Genomic DNA, 20,780 nt, shown 5'->3' on the forward strand with positions numbered 1-20,780 from the left:
AGACATCAAGACTAGCAGCATGCTACCCGCTGGGGTTCCGGGTGCAGTCTGCTTGGAGATGGATGGCCCATCATTTCCTGCCAGTTTCTCATCGAGTGTGTGGCTGCCTCCCACCCCCGGTTTGGGGTTCAGGGGTGACCTTATCTGAACGCTAGCACCAAACTGCCAAAAAGGAACCTCACCCCATTTTGAATCTTTTCCGGGTCACGTTCTCCCTGATCGGTTGCCATATTGCATGTTGATTTAGTTGCCCCCCACAGCAGGGGAGCCGAGTCTGTCGCTTGGGGGGTGGGGCTTCAGGCAGCCCAGACCCCATCTGTCCTTTGTGGCAGTGACGCTGTCCCTAACACTGTGCTGTCTACAGGCTCTGCACAAAGGCATTGATCACAGCCAATCGGACCCCCCCCCCCCCAACCCCATGATGTTGAGTCTTTTTTAGTGGTAATTCTGTATCTGTAAATAATGGCCTCCGTCTCTGGGGGGGTCTCTGCCCTGGCCTTGACGTAGGTTTTTCCTTCAGCGTTGTTGTCTTGACTCCATGTGACTTGATTTTAGTGATGCTGCTCAATGGTCATTTTGTGAAGTTGCATCCTCGGCTGCTTTGGGTTAAAACGTCGACCATTTGAATAAAATCCTAGAGTCAAAATCTGCACCAAACTGCCCCCCCTAAACATGTTAAATATAGCAGCTAAAGTACTGCTTTGAGTTTCTCCAGGAACTCTAGAGGAATGGGTCTGTGCTGCAGCTGACCGGGTATCCGGCTGCAGTGTGAATGCATCTGATGCCGGCCATGTGGCAGGTCTGGCCGCAGCTACTTCCGGGGGCCAGTGTGCGCTAACCGGCCCGACTGGCATTGGGGCATGACTCTGCAAGGTGCTGAACCCGCTCTGGCCCTTTAAGTATTTAGGTCCTGGAAAAACCGGCACCCTGCAAAGAATAACGGAGAAGATGAACCTGCCCAGGGACCAGTATGGCAGTGCACCCCCCCTGTCTCAGGTCCCCAGTGCCCCGCCCCCCCCCCCCCCCCCCCAAAAAAAAAAAAAATCTTTGTTTGCCCAGTATGCAGGTTTTCAAATGGGCTGGGGACTGTCAGGATTCCATAGACATGTGACCTTTCAGTAGGTCTCTAAATGAACCAGTAACTCCAGTTTATTGCCCTACTGGGTTTTTTTTCACTTGCCTGCCTGTCCTGTCTGTTAAAGCTTGGATGGCTCCATGCTCCCATGTCTCGATTGTTTATCCTGGTCTCTCAATCTGCAGTGAGATGCTGATTTATTAATCCGGGACATTCTAATCCACATCAAAGTGCTAGTCCGATTAATCGGATGCAGCTTCCCAGTGAGCGACGGGCTACGGTTGTTGCCAACAAACAGCGTCGTCTTTGAGGAAGTCTCCATGGCAACCAGAGCAGGGCTGTGCTGGTGTGATGTCTGGCCATGGCTGTCCATCTCGCGCCTGTCTGAGTGTCGCCGCGCCCCGTTTTATTACCGCGTGGATCACCGTGTTTGCATGCTGAAAAAGGGATTACTTTCTGTTTTAGTAAATTAGAAATTTATACTAATGTCTGAGGGAATGTGTACAAGCGTGATGGGAAGGTAAAGTCGAGATGAGATTTTTATACAAATGCTCTGCAGTGTGGTGGGGGGGGGGGGATTGGTCAGCATGCACCAGCAGCTCTTATCTCTTTAGAGATTTTCATTAAAAAGCAGGGGCTCTTCAGATGATTGAGGTAGTTTTGATTTTGCTCGGGGGGAGGGGCATGACGAAGCAGAAAGCGACGGGAACAGGCCATCCTGTCTCTGCTTCGGCTCCAGGGGGACCTCTGCTGGCCAGGGACTGGGTGACATCTGGACGAGCCACAGGTGGAGCTTATAGAAATGGGCCCATTTGTGCCCTTCAGCCCAGGGCTGAATTCACTTATCTGAGGACATTTAGGTGTTGTTGATTTAACTAACCTTTCCGTTGTTCTCAAGATTAGGCTCATGTTTGCCGGGGTCCCAGGCTATATCCTATATTAATCAGACCCTCCTTTGGCCATTTACAATCTCGTCATTGCCAAAGGCTGCCCCCTCAGGCCCCAACATCATGCTGATATTGCTGCATGTTTGTGCTTTTTTTTTTTTTTTTAACGGTATGCTTGGTAACAAACAAAGTGCGCAGTTTAACCTGGGCTCATTTACCAAGTGGAGGCCAGCAGCTGAAGACCCCAATGGAAGGAGCTGCAGTCACATTTATGCCCCTTAGTCAGAAAGAACCCATTGTGGGTTTTATCACAGCCTTTTGGTATCCGAAAAAGGTAAAGCAGGTGCTGCATTTTCTGCTTATTCACTATGGCACATGCACATCCGCAGGTAACACTGAGCTTAAGAAGCTGGTAGCTATAACCAGAAATTTGCATGTTAATGCCCTGAACCTGAACCACAGTGAACGTCAAGCTGTAAAAATAAGATCCAGACTTCTGTCTTATGTTTAGTAAACATATGTGAGGGAATAGCTGAACATTTAATCATGCTGGAAGGGGAGGAATGGCGTTTTGAGTGTGGTGCCTCTCACCCACCCCACTTAAGCAGGACAGGTGACCGGGGGGCGCTGTCAGGGGTGAGGCATTGGCAGGTGTGTCAGCTGGACAGGTGGCGTATCTGATATCCCGATTCCTGTCGAGAAGTTAAATTACACCCAGCACCCTAGTGACTGTGTTGATGCCACACTGGGTAGGATGCTAAATGGCGTTCCATAACATGGGGGTCTGTTTGTTTTTGTTGTTGTTATTGTTAATGAATGATAATTAAGATGATGATGATTCCTGAGCCACTGCTGTTTGTCTGTGTAATGAGCCCAACAACAAAAGTGAAACAGGAGATACTGGGGAGTCTGTTTGTTGTGGGGCTTCTCAGTGCAGTGTGATGCAGGTGATCATAGAGGTGAACAAATGATTCTAAAATAATTTTTAGAATCTACGTTTCATTCTGGGGTGGTTGGCTGCATGATGGGGGGTAGTTTGTTTGGTGTGCAGTTATGGTACCTGATTTTAATTTATTTCCATATATTTACCTTTTTGGTGTAACTATAACCTTGGTCCTTTATATCAGTTGGTAGTTAAACCCTTCAGGACATGAAGCACATGAGGCCAACTTATTCTGTAGTTTCCTTGTGGTTGCTGTTCTGGTCCGTTTTAATGTTGTTTCCCCTCTGCACACCTTCTTTCCTGACGTCATCCTGCATTCCTGTGATAACGAATTATGCAACTCCATCCTGTTTGTCCACCTTTGCTCCTTAAAGCTACAGCGCATGGTCTCTGCTGCTCTGTCTTGTACACACAGGTTCATATGTTGGCCTTTTGGGTAATGATGTGGCTGCTGAGGCCTTCAAGTGTGACCTGAAAATTGTCCATGTTTTGAGCCTCTAGGTGCTTGGAAATTTCTTGTCTCTTTCTTGCACTTTTATGGGGATCGTTTGTAACCAAGTAGCTGGCGAAAAGTTTTTGGTCTTTGTCACATATTTAATTTGAAGTGAAAGATAAAAGGAGATATAGCTCTTCACAGGCCTTACCCTCCAATCTGCACTGTTCTGTGCTGAAACTTTTTCTGAATCTGGTACAGCAGCGAGACTTCTCTGAGCCAGACATTTGTAGCTTGCGGGATTACTTGTCAGCATGATTGAACCTTTTGCCTCAGTGAGAGGCCCAATCCTACCCAGCTGCCTTCGCTGCTCACGGTGCCTGCGAAGACTTGATGACCCTCCCAACCAGGGAACAGAGGCACCTTGAAGCTAACTGCCTTAAATCTCCTTGGGGCAGGATCTCTGTGTTGGGCTGAGCCGAGGTGTTGTGGTTTATATTGGTTGTCTCCTGTAGTGGCAGGCACACCCTCACAGAAGAAACCCTCTTCCCAAAGAGTCCCTCCCGCTCTGACAGCCCAACGCATCACTCTGCCTCATCCAGCAACAGCAACATCACGCTCATTCTGTTGCTGCTGTATGGCCAAATTTGGCAGGACGAGCATGTAAATGTCTCTCTCATCCATTTTTCTCCCCTTGATCAACACCAACATGCTATCTTTCAAAACAAAACCCTTCAGTGGTCTGTAGAAGGCTTGCAAGAGATGAGTTTGTGCAAGTCTGTGTGCTAGGTCACTTCCCTATTACCCCCAAGGTACAGCCATCTGGAGGATTCTCACTTTGCCCCACCCCCCCCCCCCTCCCATTTGCTGTTGTAACCACAAGTTGAAATAGTGCTAATTTTTACAATGCATATATTTATCTAGTAGATGGTTTTGTCCAAAGCAACATACAAGAAAGGCAAATAGCACATAAGCATACAGCTGTCAAGGAGCCAGCTAGTGTAGAGTGTAGCTTGGCTGGACTTCTAGACCAGTAACAAGTGTTAGCATTGTTCTGAGTGTGTCATCAACACTGCCACCAGGGTGCTGGGCTTAAAGCTAGTTTTGGAGCGAGAGCTATGATATGTACAAACATGGCAAAACCCTAATAAGAGAGTGGTTCAAATCACAGACAGATCAGTGCTTGGCTGATCTGGTTGAGGTGAGCTTGTTTATGTAGCCAGGCTTCCTGGGTGCTCACTACCTTCACGCCTGCTCACCTTCAAACATCAGGCAAAATGGCGGGGGTGGTACACCTGCAGAACGCATTGCTCATAAATGGTGCAACGGCTGGTCGTCTCGCCACGTCGCATCGTGTCGTGACTGCGCCCCTGCCCGTGTCCACGGCGACTGTTTGTTAGATGACTGTTTAGCAGGTGTCCGTCTGGGCCCCCTCCGGCTCTGTAAAACAGGCTCGTGCTAGATTGCAGTTATTTCCCATCTTGAACCTCTCAGACATCTCAGATGTGAAGAACCGTTTGTCAGACTCTAAGCTGCATCCCCAGTCATTTTGTCCTCAGTGCTGTCCATGGAAACGCTCATCTTATGATTTTGAAGAAAAGTGTATTAAAATGCCTGTTGTCAGAACTGACATCGTGGTTCAGAATCAGCGTAATAGTAAGGTTGCAGTTGTGACCCACACCAGCTTTAGTGGCATCCAAATTGTGAGCTGGCTTACTGAGTGGGATGCAGGGACAGCAGATTTTTAGGTTCCTTGCTGGAGCTAGAGGTGGGCGATAAATCGATTTTATCAATTAATTCGAATTTACAGTTCAGGACGATGTGTTTTTATGAAAATCGATTTTATTACTTATTGTACATGCGAGCGCCAAAAGTGGAACTAATGTGACATACCGTTCTTCACAGGTACATGAGCGCGGTGCACCCAAATGGCATTGCCAAATGGCAATGGTTCGGTTTTGCGGCGTTGCACACAAACCAAACAAGTCCTCGTTGCAAAGTCTGTTTAAAAACTGTTGCAACCAAAGGAAGCAGCATGACAAATTTATTCCAACACCTAAAGCAGAGGCATACAGCGGAGTGGGAGAAGTGCAGCTCCCAGCGAAATGAAAATACCCGCAGCACCAGCACAACATCCAAAGTTAAGCATGTAACCGTCCCTGACACGTTTTCGAACTGTGTGTCATATGATAAGAATGGGGCACGGTGGAAGGCGACAGCAAACGCTGTCGCGATGTATATTGCAAAAGACATGGTGTCCATACATACTGTGGAAAAGCCGGGATTCATTAACATGCTAAAAGTTTTTACAAGTTTCTAAAAGTGTTTACAATGGCGTGGTCTGCCATGTCACAAGCATCTTTTTTGGCTTGTCAGATTGCACTCTAAAGTAAAATATAAAAAAAAAACCCAAAAAGTTAAAACTTGTGTTGAACCATTTATTTGTCATATGTAGTTTGATTTTGAGTAGGGGAGGGGAAAATTGATTAAAATCGAAAATCGGATTTATTGTGAAAAAAATCTGAGATTTTATTTTTAGGCCATATCGCCCGCTCTACTTAGTGTTCAGGAATTTGGTATTAAATGAAAGTTTGCAGAGTGACAGCGTCATATGCCTTGATTGTTAAACATGTATACTTCAGGTCACTAAAGAGCCAGGGAATGTACATGAGAGTTTAATAAAGTAATACATACATATTGGAAGCAATTCATACCTTTTAAGTTTCACCCTTGCGTTAGAATATAGACCAGTTGACATTTTGAAGGTGTCTCCTGTAGTAATGATGCATCATATGTTTTAAATCTATTACACTGAATATTGAAGCTTGACTTAAATAAAAAAATATATATATGCCAAATCACAATCCCAATATCTGTCAGAATTAGATATTCTTCACAGATCGTTCAGCCCTAACTTCCACTCACAGACCCAAGCAATGAGGATTTGCACTTTCAATCTGGAGAAATATGAAACAATGTGTGTGGATGGGTGGCAAATCTACCAGCAATGTGAAAGCCGCACTAAGGAATGAGCAGCAACGCAGTCAGAGAAAAACACCCAGCAACAAACCATACTGTCCATGTTTACTAGTGTTACACCCTACAACAAAAATGTTTTTGCATGATTTATTTAAATAAGATATGCATGCAGTACATTCAATTTGCCGTATTTTAAGCCAGTTATGATAATTACGTTATCAACTTATCAGACAATATATGGACATGACCGTGATTTTTTCGACGTCAATATTAGCAAATTGCGTTTACATAATTAATGCCAACAACATTTTAGTCAGTTGCACTGCTTCTGCCTCTCGTCTGCTCTGTGTCACAGGCACGGTTCGGAGCTGATTCATACTTCACGTGAAAGACATGCATGCTGTGGTGCGCACAACTCAGTATAGACCGTGCACGATCCTGAATGCTCATACTTTTAGCGCCAACATGCCAGTCAACCATGTATTTTGACGTTAGGCCTAGGATAGTACTGTAGAGAAAAGCTGCACTTAAAAGTCACATTTATGAAATGCATTATGGATAAGAATAAACAAGAATTTTAGTAAACCTAACCATGCACCATGTACTTACAGTACACAAGGCAGAGTGACTATCATTAACAAAAAATTTCCATAAACTGAAGGATGAATTTCTGATATTACAGACTAGATGCATTCTGAACTGCAAGAGGGGCTCCACACAGTATTATTTACTAGTCAATCTATGTCAGCACAAAGTACCTGAACGAAACAACCACTGTCAAGGAGCATATTCCCATATTTCTGTATACAGCAGTTTCAGAAATAAAGTAAAGATTGTCCACCATCCATCCATCGACCACCTGCATATTCGGTACAGGGGTGCTGGAAGGCCTGGAGCCAATCCCAGGCAGGACAGAACATACAAGAGAAGCAACCTGGATGGGATGCCAGTCCAGCACATACACTTGCATACAAAATCATCTCATAGTAAGAGATTTTATTTTTAGGCCATATCGCCCAGCTCTAGCTGTAGTATACCCCTTTGTGCCTTTAACCTTTGGTCTATCAGTGGTTGCTGTTGGGGGTGAGGGTGTCTGTTTCACTGCACCTGCTTGTTGGTTAAAGCCCCCCCCCCCCCTCCCGTGCCAGGGTGTGTTACATCCATCCTATAACAGCATTGGTCTGGAGGCAACTGCAGACACTGTGAGTGAGACAGTGCTGGGTCTCCACAGGGTCCCATGTGCCCGGTCACTGCTCCCGCCCAGACGCCCAACACTACTAACCCTGTGTCAGGCATCTGCTCTGCTTGAGTCAGGATTTCATTGTGGTGATCAGGTTGTTAGGCTTGCCATAGCCATACTGCAATAGGCCGTTAGTGCCTAACCGTGGGATGTTTAATCAGTTAATGGAGTAGCTTGTTTCTTACTCAGCTGGCTCTATAATCCTCCATCTCTTTCACTCTGACTGTCTCATCAGTATTTTGTATTGCCCCGGGTTCTTCCTGCTCTTGCAGCTACGTCACATTCGGAGAGTCGCCTGCTACCCCCTTCTCAGAAAAAGACCAGTGAGAACGTGCTGCGGGCCTTGGTGCCCATCCTTGCCATTCCAGCATAAAGTCCTTCACCTTGGTGGACGTGGCTCGTGCGTTGCACAACATGGAGTTAATGTTTAATCTGGGTCTGCGATGGGTCTCGTTCCTCTGTGACCGTGGATTCCAGGCTGCGCAGTAATCTGCTGGTCACATGCACCAGCTGGTTTAAAGAGGTGTATTTTCAAGCTTGTGGTTTTTTTCAAAGTAATCCAGTAATGAAAATTCTGCAACATGTGAACTCATGTAGAACACATAGTAGTGCTGAGGTCGTGTGAGCCTCTTTGTTGGAATTTTCTGACCGTGTCTCTCTGACAGGGTGAGGACGCACCGCCCAGCCTGGAGTACATTCAGGCAAAGGACCTGTTCCCCCAGAAGGAGCTGGTGAAGGAAGATGAAAGTCTGCAGGTAGGTCCCCACCTAGCTTCTCCTATTGACCCCCCCCCCCGAGCCCTCCCTGCATGATGGCAGCTTCTCCACTAGGGGGGGTGGTTCCTGTAGTTTTATGGGGTCACTGCCCCCTTTTGTCTCTCCTGTCTGCATAACGAGGCCAGTCCTTATTTTCCGATGACGTTTCCTTCATGACACACCAGTAGATGCATTTTTCTGGCTGTTTGCTGATATCCCAGTTTGCCCCCAAATAATGCCTGCAAGATGTGATGAGAGGGAGTGTCTCCACAGCATGGACTGACCTTGGGCTTGTGAATGATTCCAGGAAAGGTTAATGGTGATTTGGAGAAGGTGTGACTTCATAGGGCAGTTTAGCTTAAGGTTTAGCATAGCTTCATGAAAATTCCCCATTACAGCCCCCTCTCAGGGAGCATTTGGGTGGGGAGGCTGCATCTATGTTCCATTTACATTTTGTATAAGGCTTCTTCAGCAAGTAGCGTCTGATGCCTTTTTTTAATATATATGTAGGACAAACCACCCAGCCCCCCTCTCTCTCTCTCTCTCTCTCTCTCTCTCTCTCTCTCTCTCTCTCTCTCTCTCTCTCTCTCTCTCTCTCTCTCTCTCTCTCTCTCTCTCTATATATATATATATATATATATATATATATATATATATATATATATATATATATATATATATATATATATATATATATATATATATATATATATATATATATAAATATATAAAAAAAGCAGGGTTTTACTATAACTCAAACCAGATGGCTGTTGCAGTTGCATACCTTTAGGGAGTTACTGCAGCCATGTTATTAAGTAACTGTCTGCCTCAGAAGTTCACTGTGTAGTGGGGCCTGTTTGAATGCTTAGTCACTTTTATATTTCGGGTCATAGGTGTCACTCCAGGAATCTTCCTGGCGGGTGGGGAGTTTCCCGATGCATAACACCAGCCTCACGCTTTCATCTTCTGCCGCGCAGAGACAGAGCTCCCCATGGGTCACCGCGAGCTATGGGTCCTTTCAAATAGCCAGAGTACATGACTGCTGTCTGAGTTCACTGACACGTCATGCGCACCCAAATGAAACATATTTGCAAGGTCATCATGTGGTTACCATCATAAATGGCTTAATGTGTTAATAAAGATGAATCACCCTTCCTCTGTTTAAAAAAGGCTTTTGTTCAGCATTTTTTATTGTATGATGAGCTAAAAACGCTTGGAGGGCTGCATGCGGGGGAAGTGGATTAGATGGGGACATTTCCAGCAGGCATTGGGAGGGCTGCTTTCTGAACATGCCGGTGTTGGGCGCCTTTCTAAACCTGCACTGGATCAGATGGGGACATTTCCAGCAGGCATTGGGAGGGCTGCTTTCTGAACATGCCGGTGTTGGGCGCCTTTCTAAACCTGCACTGGATCAGATGGGGACATTTCCAGCAGGCATTGGGAGGGCTGCTTTCTGAACATGCCGGTGTTGGGCGCCTTTCTAAACCTGCACTGGATCAGAAGGGGACATTTCCAGCAGGCATTGGGAGGGCTGCTTTCTGAACATGCCAGTGTTGGGCGCCTTTCTAAACCTGCACTGGAATGTCCCTCAGCCGCAGTGAGGAATCAGATGCTGGCAAATTCCAGTTTGGTGATCATATGAGCTTTTATAATCTCACTCCTCTCTCTCTCTCTCTCTTTGCCCCCCCACTACCCCTCTTTCTGTAGTTATACAGTCTTTGTGGTTGCACCATTGACTTTCCAGGCAGTTCTCTTTCTGCAAACTCAGGATATCATGCATTTAGATGGACATTGATATTGACACTTTTGCAAATGGATTTTGTGGTACAGATTATTCTAGATGTAAGTTCTTATGTTTTGATCTTTCTTCCTGCTGATTGAAGTGGCTGCATTTTAATGCTAGTTGCCCTGTTTGATACCTATAGTGATTTCGGTCTGCTGTCGTCTTCAGTCTTCTGTATCCCTGTTTATCTGAGAAGGCAGCCCCCCTCCCCCCCAAAAAAATTATAACCGCGATGATTCAGACAGTGCCTCCCCCAAGCTTGACTACACCCTTTTTTCATCTGCACACCACTGGCATTCTGCAATGTTCTGGAAATGCCTAGCATGTCTGTCTGTCTGCCTGTCTGTCTGTCACGCGTCCTCGGTGTGTGTCTGTCTGTCTATCTGTCTGTCTATCTGTCTGTCTATCTGTCTGTCTGTCTGTCTGTCTGTCTGTCTGTCTGTCTCTGCCTGTCTGTCTGTCTCTGTCTGTCTGTCTCTCTGTCTGTCTGTCTGTCTGTCTGTCTGTCACGCGTCCTCGGTGTCTGTCTGTCTGTCTGTCTGTCATGCGTCCTCAGTGTGTGTGTGTCTGTCTGTCTGTCACGCGTCTTCGGTGTGTGTCTGTCTGTCACGCGTCCTCGGTGTGTGTCTGTCTGTCTGTCTGTCACGCGTCCTCGGTGTGTGTGTGTGTGTGTCACGCGTCCTCGGTGTGTGTGTGTGTGTGTCACGCGTCCTCGGTGTGTGTGTGTGTGTGTGTGTGTGTGTGTGTGTGTGTCTGTCTGTCTGTCTGTCTGTCTGTCATGCGTCCTCAGTGTGTGTGTGTCTGTCTGTCTGTCACGCGTCCTCGGTGTGTGTGTGTCTGTCTGTCTGTCAGTCACGCGTCCTCGGTGTCTGTCTGTCTGTCTGTCTGTCTGTCTGTCTGTCTGTCTGTCACGCGTCCTCGGTGTGTGTGTGTGTCTGTCTGTCTGTCACGCGTCCTCGGTGTGTGTGTGTGTGTGTGTGTGTCACGCGTCACTCGTCCTCGGTGTGTGTGTGTGTGTGTGTGTGTGTGTCCTGTCTGTCTGTCTGTCTGTCTGTCTCTCTCTCTCTCTGTCACGCGTCCTCGGTGTCTGTCTGTCTGTCTGTCTGTCTGTCTGTCTGTCTGTCTCGCATCCTCGGTGTGTGTGTCACGCATCCTCGGTGTGCAGCCTGCCTTGGCCACACCAACTGCCGCAGCCCTCAGTCACGACGCTCAATAGAATTCATTAGTCACCCCTTTGATCTGTATGCCTGCCTGCGTGTGCCGGGCTCAATCGTGACGGAGCGTCCTGTGGGTCGCTGGCTGGGCTGGGGCACCCCCCTGAGGGAGGTGAGCTTGCCCTCAGTTATGCTGATACCAGGTCAGCGTGTGTATACTGTGGCTGCTGGATCTGTAGGGGGTGGCTCACGCCTGGCAAAGGCTTCTGGCCCCTCTCGTGATCTGCATCATGCCAGCACCTCCCCCACACCCCTGCCTTCCAGGTGGACCAGGGCACAGTTCTGAGATGCTTCAATCTCTGCCTTAAAGGCAAGGCTCTCTAAGTCAGTGTTTTTTCCCTGCAGTGATGCATCGTCGTCGGTATGCAACTTTATTGATTCAAACGGTTCACTTTCAGAATTAATGATGCTGCAATTAATGCGACACTGCCCCGATGGGAAGGTGCCTGAGGGTAGTCATCCTCAGCCGTGTCTCCAGTTAAACCTTTATAGTGAACGATCTGTGTACTGGTGTGTACTTTCAACACCACTGACCGACACAAATGAGGTTCACAGTTGGTCACATGATGCCCTGAGGTTTAGTGATATAGTGTAATCATGGAGTTTATTTTAAGCTTTATTCTCACCTGTTTGTCTGTCTGTCTCTCATGGAGAGCAGGATGGGACATGAAAAAAGACAATTTCCCCATGGGGATGAATAAAGTGTATCTCTCCTGTATGGTCTATTTTTGGGTTTGCTCCACTTACATGAGTGACCTTGGGTTTGTGAAAGGTGCTATATAAATGTAACATTATTATTATTATTATTGTTATTATTATTTATTATTATAACACCATCTCAAGCACCTGACAGTCTCCCATTCTCTCTCCCTGTCTGTCTCTCCCCCAGGTGCCATTCCCAGTTCTCCAGGGGGAAGGGGTGGAGTATCTAGGGCGAGCCGTTGATGCTATCATCGCCATGTCCAATTACAGACTTCATATCAAGTTCAAGGATTCGATCATCAATGTGAGTATTCCCCCATTCTGGGGCAATCCCTCGTTCGCCTGAAGCTCAGAACTGCCCCAGTCCCAGACTCCATGACCTGGCAGTCAATAGGGTTCCCTGTGTCACACTGAGCACCTCCGTCTGCTGTGTCTCTGAGCTTCAGTTCCTTCTTTCATTCATCAGCTTCTGTGCAGGGGCAGTAGGCTGCTGGAGACAGCTGTCAAGCTCATCGCAGACAAATGAGCTCCTCTGTCTTCTATCCCTGCTCCAGATTCCACCTTCTCCTAAGAATTTCACTTAAAATTATATGAATGTCATGTGACACGTGTTTACAACCAGTTAGTGCTAGTCTGTTTAACTGCTCTCCTGGTAGCTGTCCCAGCTCATCTCAGATGTTGAGTCATGTGATGCATCTTTACACACAATATTAGTGCTAACGTGTCTAACTGCTCTCCCGGTAGCTGTCCAAGCTCGGCTCGGATATTTAGAGTAGTATGTCATTAATCTGTAGCGCTGAGCGCAGTCGTTCCTCTTATGTGCCATGGCTCCTACCATAAGAGGATATTCGTCATTCCTGTAGTCTGCTGGCTTCTAGAAGGATCCTTGACACCACTCCCCACATGCTCTGGAGGTTTTCCAGCGTTTTGGTCTTTCATATGGGCAAAGCGTAGGCGCGTAGGCATGTCGTTGCAAGGCTGGAATGTGAAGTTTGGGATTCTAATGGTGTCAGAGTATTGAAATTTATTTTATCTTTCACCTTCCCCCTCTTCCCTGTCTGATAGGTGACTTGAGGGCTGTAATCACACCTCTGTGGTTAGAATATTGCAGTCTTCCTTTTTGATGCGCACTAGATGCAACCACGAGGGGTTATAAAAAATGAAAATTTATAGTTAATTTTTGGAAAATAACCAACCTCTTGACACAACCCCCAACAATCTGCAGCCCTTGGAATACTGACCATGGACCCGGGATTTGGAAGCCCTGACTTATTTGCTTGTTAAATCTGACACATGGCATGATGTAAAAACCTGTCTTAACAACGGGGCCTAATAGTCCAATCAAAGCACAATGGTGTTCCCAGTAACTTCCTTCAGCATATTTAAAGGTGAAAAGCGGGCGAAAATCCTTGATGAGTGTAGCTATCCTCCCGGAAGGAATTACTGGTACATCGGTACACGTTCAGCACATCATTTTTGGTTCGGTACAAACAATGAAACTAATAAACTCATTTCCTGACATGGGCAGAACCTAAATTCTCAAGTAGACATTCAGCGTGGAAATGTTTGTGGCTATTTGTTTGTTACAGCTAGTACTGATTACAGACATTCATAACCAGTGGTTTGGTAACATTTTGGATTCCCAATTAATTACACCAACACTGGAGAGAGAGCAGTTGATAAAACCAAGACTGTCCAGTCGGCTCTGTTATACTGAACTCGAATATGTTGCTGAAAACACATCCAACATACAGTACTACATACAACGTACAGCTCATTTGAGATGCCAACATCGGTGTGTTGTACTACTGGATCAAGGCAGAAATATCCGCTGCAAATTAGTCTCTCCATGGCATTTAAGCAAATTCAACTGTAGATAGGAGACACATTGTCTTTGGTTTACAGCTTTTCCTAATTATGTTTGTGGTTTTAATAATAATAATAATCTCAATTTTTTGTTTTCCCTGCTCTACCAAAATTGCACCAAACTGTGAACCCAAAACAGAGGTTTGTACTAAATAATACTATACACTCATAATACTACATACTAAATATGGAAAATAGTTTAATTTACACAGCACCTCCTCTTCTTTTTGTCATTGATTGGAAAGCAGTCGATGGATAATTCTTTTTTCTTTCTTTCTCATGAGGCATGCAACACTGCGGCATATTGGCCCTTTACCCGGCTTGGCCCCAGAAAAAGTTTTGTCATGTGTTTCAAACATCATGACTTAACGAGCGAGTAGTGAAACATAACTAAGCAGTGAATACCAAGCCCAAATATAAATGCATGGTAAAAGCACTCCTTCAGCAAGAATGAGTCGTCCTTTTCAAACTGAAAGCTGCTTGCACTACTGTATATCGAGTCATCAAAGTTTCACCTGAAGCTGTAACAAGGCCTTATACCAAGCTTGGGAAAAAGTATCTCTCATCCATCTTGCTGACGTGCCGTCCGCTGAATCAGCTCCTTGTTCCCTCCCACCCTGTGCTATTCATTTGTTTTTTATTAATCAAGCTGGCTTTTTGTTTTTTTTTTTTTTTGTTCTATTCGCTGCTAAATCATTACATTCTGTTTAACTTTTAGTTTCACCTTTATTCCCCCATTACCCTTCGTCTGGTCTTTTCTCACATAACATTATTTTGTTTATCCTTTTTTCCATCCCCTGTGCTGTGTTTCCTGTCTCCCACGCGCCCCTGTGTCATTGTGTTGTAGACCACGCCAGGTGTGGACGATGAGATTTCAGTGAGTACTCTGCACCCCCTCTTGCTTTGTCCAGTCTCACAGCTTTTATCTGTCACTGAGAGCGCCCCCGTTCTCACCCATCCCTTTGATAGGTCCTTGTGACTTGGCCTCCGCAGCCCCAGTGTAACATCGCTTACTGTATGCCGCCTTGTGCTGCAGCAGCCCTTGTATTTGAGTATTTAACTGAGCCTTAGCCCCACGCTATGATTTCACTGCTAACTCCATGCTCCCAAAACCGGCACCCAGAATGACAGGCCAGCACCTAGGTTCCCGTGGTGGTGACGTTACTCTCCAGGTGGCATGTCTGATGTGCAGGGGACACACTCCTGGTCACGTTTGTTTACGGCCTGTGCCTTCTGTCAGAAAGCACTTGATATTCGTGAGTCCTTTTCAAAAGCCTCCTTATTAGTCTATATTTTAGTAATATTTATTACGCTGTACTAAACTTATCCTGGTGAGCTGATGCTTAGAAAGTGATGCTGACAAAAATTGTTTTGAACAGTTGCACCATTTTCTGAAATAAAAGTAACATGAATGCCATTACTTGATTAAAATAAGAGTTGGCTACATAGCTTTACATTACTGCTCTGCATTACATACGCAACACAAACACACCAACGAAAGCCAGAATATCGTGCCATGAAAGCACATCCATAGAGCTTTCAGTCTCATTTTGTTCCCTAAAGTTGGTCTAGTTTTGGAGCTTGCCGAAAAATCACAGAAATTCACAGATATAACGCAAAACGAAAAACAATGCTGAAAATGGACGATGCAAAATGATGTAATACATAAATACTAATGATACATAATACTTGTTAGTGTAAATGCATACTATATCATTCATATTACGTCTTGGTATGAGTACACGTGCTCCTTTACCTCATTCACATGTTAGCTGTCTTTGTGACCATGGAATCTCGAGTTTCTCTCATCATTTAAACTTTTCATTGCCAATAATTCTGCATTTTTAGTAATGGGTCCAAAACATAGTGTGCTCCTACTGCATCGAGTATTAACTTTATACATACAGGGGAATAACTTAGATGGTTTGTATATTATATGAAAAAGTCTAGGTAGGAAATGACAAAGTAATTTGATATACAAAGTGTACAGTACTGTTTTAGAAATTAGTATGAATGTGAAGGGATATGCCAATTCCTTGACTTGCTGAATGGTTAATGTCTACATCATTGGAAAAGTTAGATGAAGAGAGCTTCACTGGTTGGGGTTAAAATGTATGTAATCAAATATTAAATAGAAGGTGATATTAAATTCTCTGTGTTTAGTGAAGCAGGAAATGTTTTGCTTCACTGACGTTTCTTTTACCAATCTAATGGTGGTGCTGTTCTGTGCAATACTACGTCAAACATTTAGCTGAATAGCTGTACTTTTCTGCTTCACGTGTTCGCTTAAGAACTGCCACTGGTACACACTGTTCTCAGCTTATTGTGGAAAAGCTCCAGTTTGGATGATGTTGGTTGCAGCGGGCACGCCCGAGTCGACCGGATACGCTGGGACAGTTCTGCATTTAGCGGTGTGACGTCGCTGTGTTCCACATTATCCGGGAAGCTCCTGCATGAGCACACGTTTGATTACCTCTTTAACTGGGCTGCTGTGTGTGGCATCTCGAGCATGCGCTGCTCTCAGGCCCCGGTGGCGGCCGTGTCCTCCCAACACCCCGCGGTTGCCGTTCCCGCCACATGACATCTGGCCCTTCCCGCCCTCGCAGGTGCCGCTGCGGCTCATCGAGACGGCGGAGAGCAGGGACATGTTCCAGCTGCACATCATCTGCAAGGACTCCAAGGTGGTCAGGTAACAATGGCAAAAATACCCACGCTGTGGCCATAACATATTAATGACTCGCCGCCTTGTGCCTCTGCTTAAGAAGGTCAGTCACAGTGAGTCCTCACAAGTCCTATTACATGATACACACGGGTGGCCTGCGGCTGAGCATGGGAGATGCAGACTCCACTAGGTGTAGCCCGGGAGCTGTGACCTACTTCCCTGGAATGGCACTTTCATCATTGCATGTCCCCCACCCCAGCTTTGGTCGAAAGCTACCTTGGTCTTTGAAGATTTTATGCCCGGGATCTCACAGTCGGTATGAGACATGTTCAGAGGCTCCTTCCTTGCTCAATGTGGCAGATCCATAAGGGATTTGCTGGAGTAAAGATTGTGGAGGAGAAGTCTTTTTGAAATCTGCAAGCGCAATTCAGCATTTATGACTTAGAAAGTTGACCAAACTGCATTGAGTATTTTTGATCGATTGCACGCAGCGCCAGCCCTAGAGCCATCCATGCCCCCCGAATTTCAAACTGCACGATTTGCCAAAACTGTGAATCAGGGCTTCTCAAACAAGTGCCCAGCCATCTTTATTAATGTAAAGATTCCATTAACCATCTTGGTTGTTCAGAATAGCCCAGTCTCGCCAGTTTCATTACCACCCAGAGTTATCTGTAGCCTCTCCAGCTGGCCTAAAGCCGGCCCCCAATACCCCCCCCCAACCCCCACCTCCCGATGATCATCACGCCTCCATGTCCGTTTGCCTTTCAGATGCCATTTCTCCACCTTCAAGCAGTGCCAGGAGTGGCTCAAGCGGCTGACTCGGGCCATAGCCCACCCGTCCCGCCTGGAGGACTTGTTTGCCCTGGCGTACCACGCCTGGTGCCTGGGGGGAAGCGCAGACGACGAGGAGCAGCACGTGCACCTGTGTCGGCCAGGTGGGGGCGCCGAGCGCTCGTCCTGTATGTCCTGCTGTGATGCTGCCAGCCGCATCTCACATCGGCAAACCTAAATGTCATTCTGCTGCGATTCTGAAATTGAATCTTTTGGCAAACATTATTTTTTGCAGTTTATACTTTTTTTTTTCTTTTTCCAAGGATGCCGGCAAAATAAAACATTTTAACATGCCGTTTATTACACTGAAAACTTCAGCGTTTAATTCGTTGCTGTTTTATGTGAAATTGTAGCCAGAGACTTTGCTGGAACATGACTATTCTAATGCCCGCTAATGCGACGGCCTATAATCTGTAAGAGAGTGAATTGTTCCCGGTGGTAGACATGTCCAAAATAATCGTTACATTTTTCAGATTACTTTTGGTTGGCGTTGATCGTTTTGTTTGTCTCTTCTGACAGTGTTATGAATCTCTGAATGTCAGTGATATGGTTCAATGTGATGGTGTTTTAAGAAAATAACAAAGTGGTGATGAGTCTGTCACAATGATACACATTTGTTTTTAATGGCACTTCGACCACTGGAAAAAAACAAAATACTGGTCGCTTAATATCAAATAGCTAGACATCAACCTGTAAAGGCTTTTAACAAAGCCTTTGTTTATTTTATGAAGCATTGACACTGATATATATGATAACGGCTTTGATGGGTAATTGAATAAGACTGTTGAGTGTCCTAACAGACAGACACGTTAATGAGTGTGGTCAGTGGGCGTCGGCTATATTCCTGATCTGTCCTTTGGTGCCTCCCCCAGGTGATCATGTGCGTCAGAGGATGGAGGTGGAGGTGCTGCGGATGGGCTACGACATGCAGAACGCCTGGAGGGTATCGGACATCAACGCCAACTACAAGTAGGTCTCAGTATCACACCTGAGCTGGTATTCTTCTTCCTCTGTCGACTCCTGTTATATCAAAGCGGAACTGCGGAGCCCAGGAAGTGAGACTGGGTCGTGGGAAGAGGAAGTGTGGAGCCCAGGAAGTGAGACTGGGTCATGGGAAGAGGAAGTGTGGAGCCCGGAAAGTGAGACTGGGTCGTGGGAAGAGGAAGCGCACCACCTGTCTGCTCCTGCTTGAAGGGCCGCCTTCTAGCTACTGCGCAAAGCTGATTGTTACCACAGCAGCTCGAGAATCATTAAAGCCCATCCAAAGACAGACCCCCTCCCTGGGAGAAGATCCCGATGCAGAATTAGAGCAGGAGAGTGGGACCAAAGCCTCAGAGACCGCTGGAAGGAGACGCATTACTGGGGGAGATTGTACATTAGCCCACCCCCTCAGATGGCCCATCTCATCACTTCACCACGGATGTGTGTTTGCATCAGGGAATCTCCCCTGATCCTGATGTGTGTTGGGAGGGTGCATCCTCATGTGCAGCGTGCAGTTGGGGGGGGTATCGATTCTGTCTTTTTGCTACCACTGAATCTTGATCAGGAGCTCCTCTCATTTCCCCCTGCCAAAGGTAAATCTTCCAGGAGCTTTTAGTGTCCATCACATCTGTGATATATTTAGGCCTCTTCCCCACCCCCATCCTCCAGCCAATTCATCATGGTTACAGGGTCCCTGGGCAGGCAGAAAGCATCTATATATATGAAGCCTATTTTTGCAGATGTGCGCAAGCAAATTAAAACCATCTGAAACCTGTCTTAAGCTTTATTGTTTATTATATTAATCTTTTTTATTTTCAATAAATCTGGTAGGTTGTTTTTTATCGTTTCCTCATGTGGAGGTAAATGTTGGGTGACAATATTCATGGAAGAATTCCATGACCTGTGATCAGATCATCATCATGTATGGATGGGTCTGACACTGGGAATGTGACCAGCTCGTTAATCAGAGTCCCCAGTTACCCAGACATGGTTGAGACCCGCTGAACCTCTTCTTTGCCTTGTCCCTGAAGGCTGTGCTCCAGCTACCCTCAGAAGCTCCTGGTTCCAGTGTGGATCACGGACAAGGAGCTGGACAGCGTTGCCTCATTCAGATCCTGGAAGCGGATCCCCGTCGTGGTGTACAGGTGAGGCCGTGTCTGCGGGTGTGGGGATGGTACAGGCCGGTTCCTGGATGGCGTGCCAGTGTACCACACGGGTGCTCCCTCGCTAAGGGATGTTCCGCCCGCCCGGCAGGCACCAGCGTAACGGGGCGGTCATCGCACGCTGCAGCCAGCCAGAGATCAGCTGGTGGGGCTGGCGAAACACTGAGGACGAATACCTTGTCACCTCCATCGCCAAGGCCTGCCACCTGAATCCCAGCTCCCGCACAGCCGGTGGCCCCCCCAGCCGGCCCCGCACAGAGAGCGGGGACACCTGTGACAGCGACTTTGGTGAGCCTGCAGTCCGGCAGTGTGCTGTCTTTGCCTAAGGACTCCTGGGGACATTCTGTAAGGTCATCACTCCTGTTACTACCTGGTTCCTCAAATGGCGTCTCTGAGTAAAGCCTCTTACGTTAGCGGACTGGAGGGAAGGGAGCCCTGAACTGGTGGGGGGTGCAGAGGTGGGGCCAGAGTGCTGCCTCAGTGCTGTCCTACAGCCGGGGGGCCACTGGCCTGGCAGTATGTAGTGGTGAGCGCCCCCTTTGGCCACCGGCCATAACGCATCACCTCCGTGCGACCCGGATGTCGGTTCCACACCAGCCTATAGCCGCCGCTGGAGACTTCCTGTCCTGCGGGGGAGGAGTTGAACCCCAGCTCAGTGTTCTTCCCTCCCCCCACCCAGACTCATCACTGACTGCCTGCCCTGGTCCCGATGCCTCCACCGTGCCTCAGAAACTCCTGATCCTGGACGCGCGGTCCTACACAGCTGCGGTGGCAAACCGGGCCAAGGGCGGGGGCTGTGAGTGTGAAGGTTAGTTCCCAGGGGAAGGGGAAGGGGGGGGGGGGGGCATTGGCTGGAGCTCACGTTCTGACTGTGTGTCTGTGCATGCCTACACAGAGTATTACCCCAACTGTGAGGTGATGTTCATGGGTATGGCCAACATCCACTCCATCCGGAACAGCTTCCAGTCCCTGCGGGCTGTCTGTACCCAGATCCCTGACCCGGGCAAGTAAGTGTCTGCGCAGGACCTTCTCCCTCGGGCTGGGCTGCGGGCAGCTTTCTGGCACATTATCCTTGAACATTGTGTGTGGGTGGGTCTCAGGCCAGGATCAGGCATAGATTTCACAATGTTTTTTAATATAATAAACCACGTTTTAGACCCGGGTTTAAGATTTAAGCACCCTTGAAGCAATTGACCTGCCATGTAACCCTTAATGGGACTGAGCTCCTTTGCACTTTTATGAAGATGAGTGTCTCTGAAATGTCAG

At 47.0% G+C, this 20,780-nt stretch overlaps 1 protein-coding gene across 14 annotated transcripts in view; it reads left to right on the top strand.

Annotated features, from left to right (window-relative positions):
* mtmr4 (myotubularin related protein 4) overlaps window positions 1-20,780 on the top strand; it is a 49,483-nt gene that overhangs the window by 23,439 nt on the left and 5,264 nt on the right. For 9 of the 14 annotated variants that reach the window (XM_023833060.2, XM_023833054.2, XM_072713778.1 and 6 more), the window contains 10 exons: window positions 8,223-8,312; window positions 12,199-12,315; window positions 14,725-14,754; window positions 16,484-16,566; window positions 17,308-17,474; window positions 18,243-18,339; window positions 19,383-19,496; window positions 19,606-19,802; window positions 20,194-20,322; window positions 20,410-20,521. In XM_023833060.2, the coding sequence (XP_023688828.1) occupies window positions 8,223-8,312; window positions 12,199-12,315; window positions 14,725-14,754; window positions 16,484-16,566; window positions 17,308-17,474; window positions 18,243-18,339; window positions 19,383-19,496; window positions 19,606-19,802; window positions 20,194-20,322; window positions 20,410-20,521 (1,136 nt within the window). Of the gene's footprint in view, window positions 1-7,483; window positions 8,081-8,222; window positions 8,313-12,198; window positions 12,316-14,724; window positions 14,755-16,483; window positions 16,567-17,307; window positions 17,475-18,242; window positions 18,340-19,382; window positions 19,497-19,605; window positions 19,803-20,193; window positions 20,323-20,409; window positions 20,522-20,780 lie in introns of those variants that run through there. The other 5 variants (XM_023833056.2, XM_023833066.2, XM_023833059.2 and 2 more) reach the window with 2 other exon arrangements.

This window comes from Paramormyrops kingsleyae, chromosome 6 (assembly GCF_048594095.1).
Source record: "Paramormyrops kingsleyae isolate MSU_618 chromosome 6, PKINGS_0.4, whole genome shotgun sequence".
NCBI classification, from domain to species: Eukaryota; Metazoa; Chordata; class Actinopteri; order Osteoglossiformes; family Mormyridae; genus Paramormyrops; species Paramormyrops kingsleyae.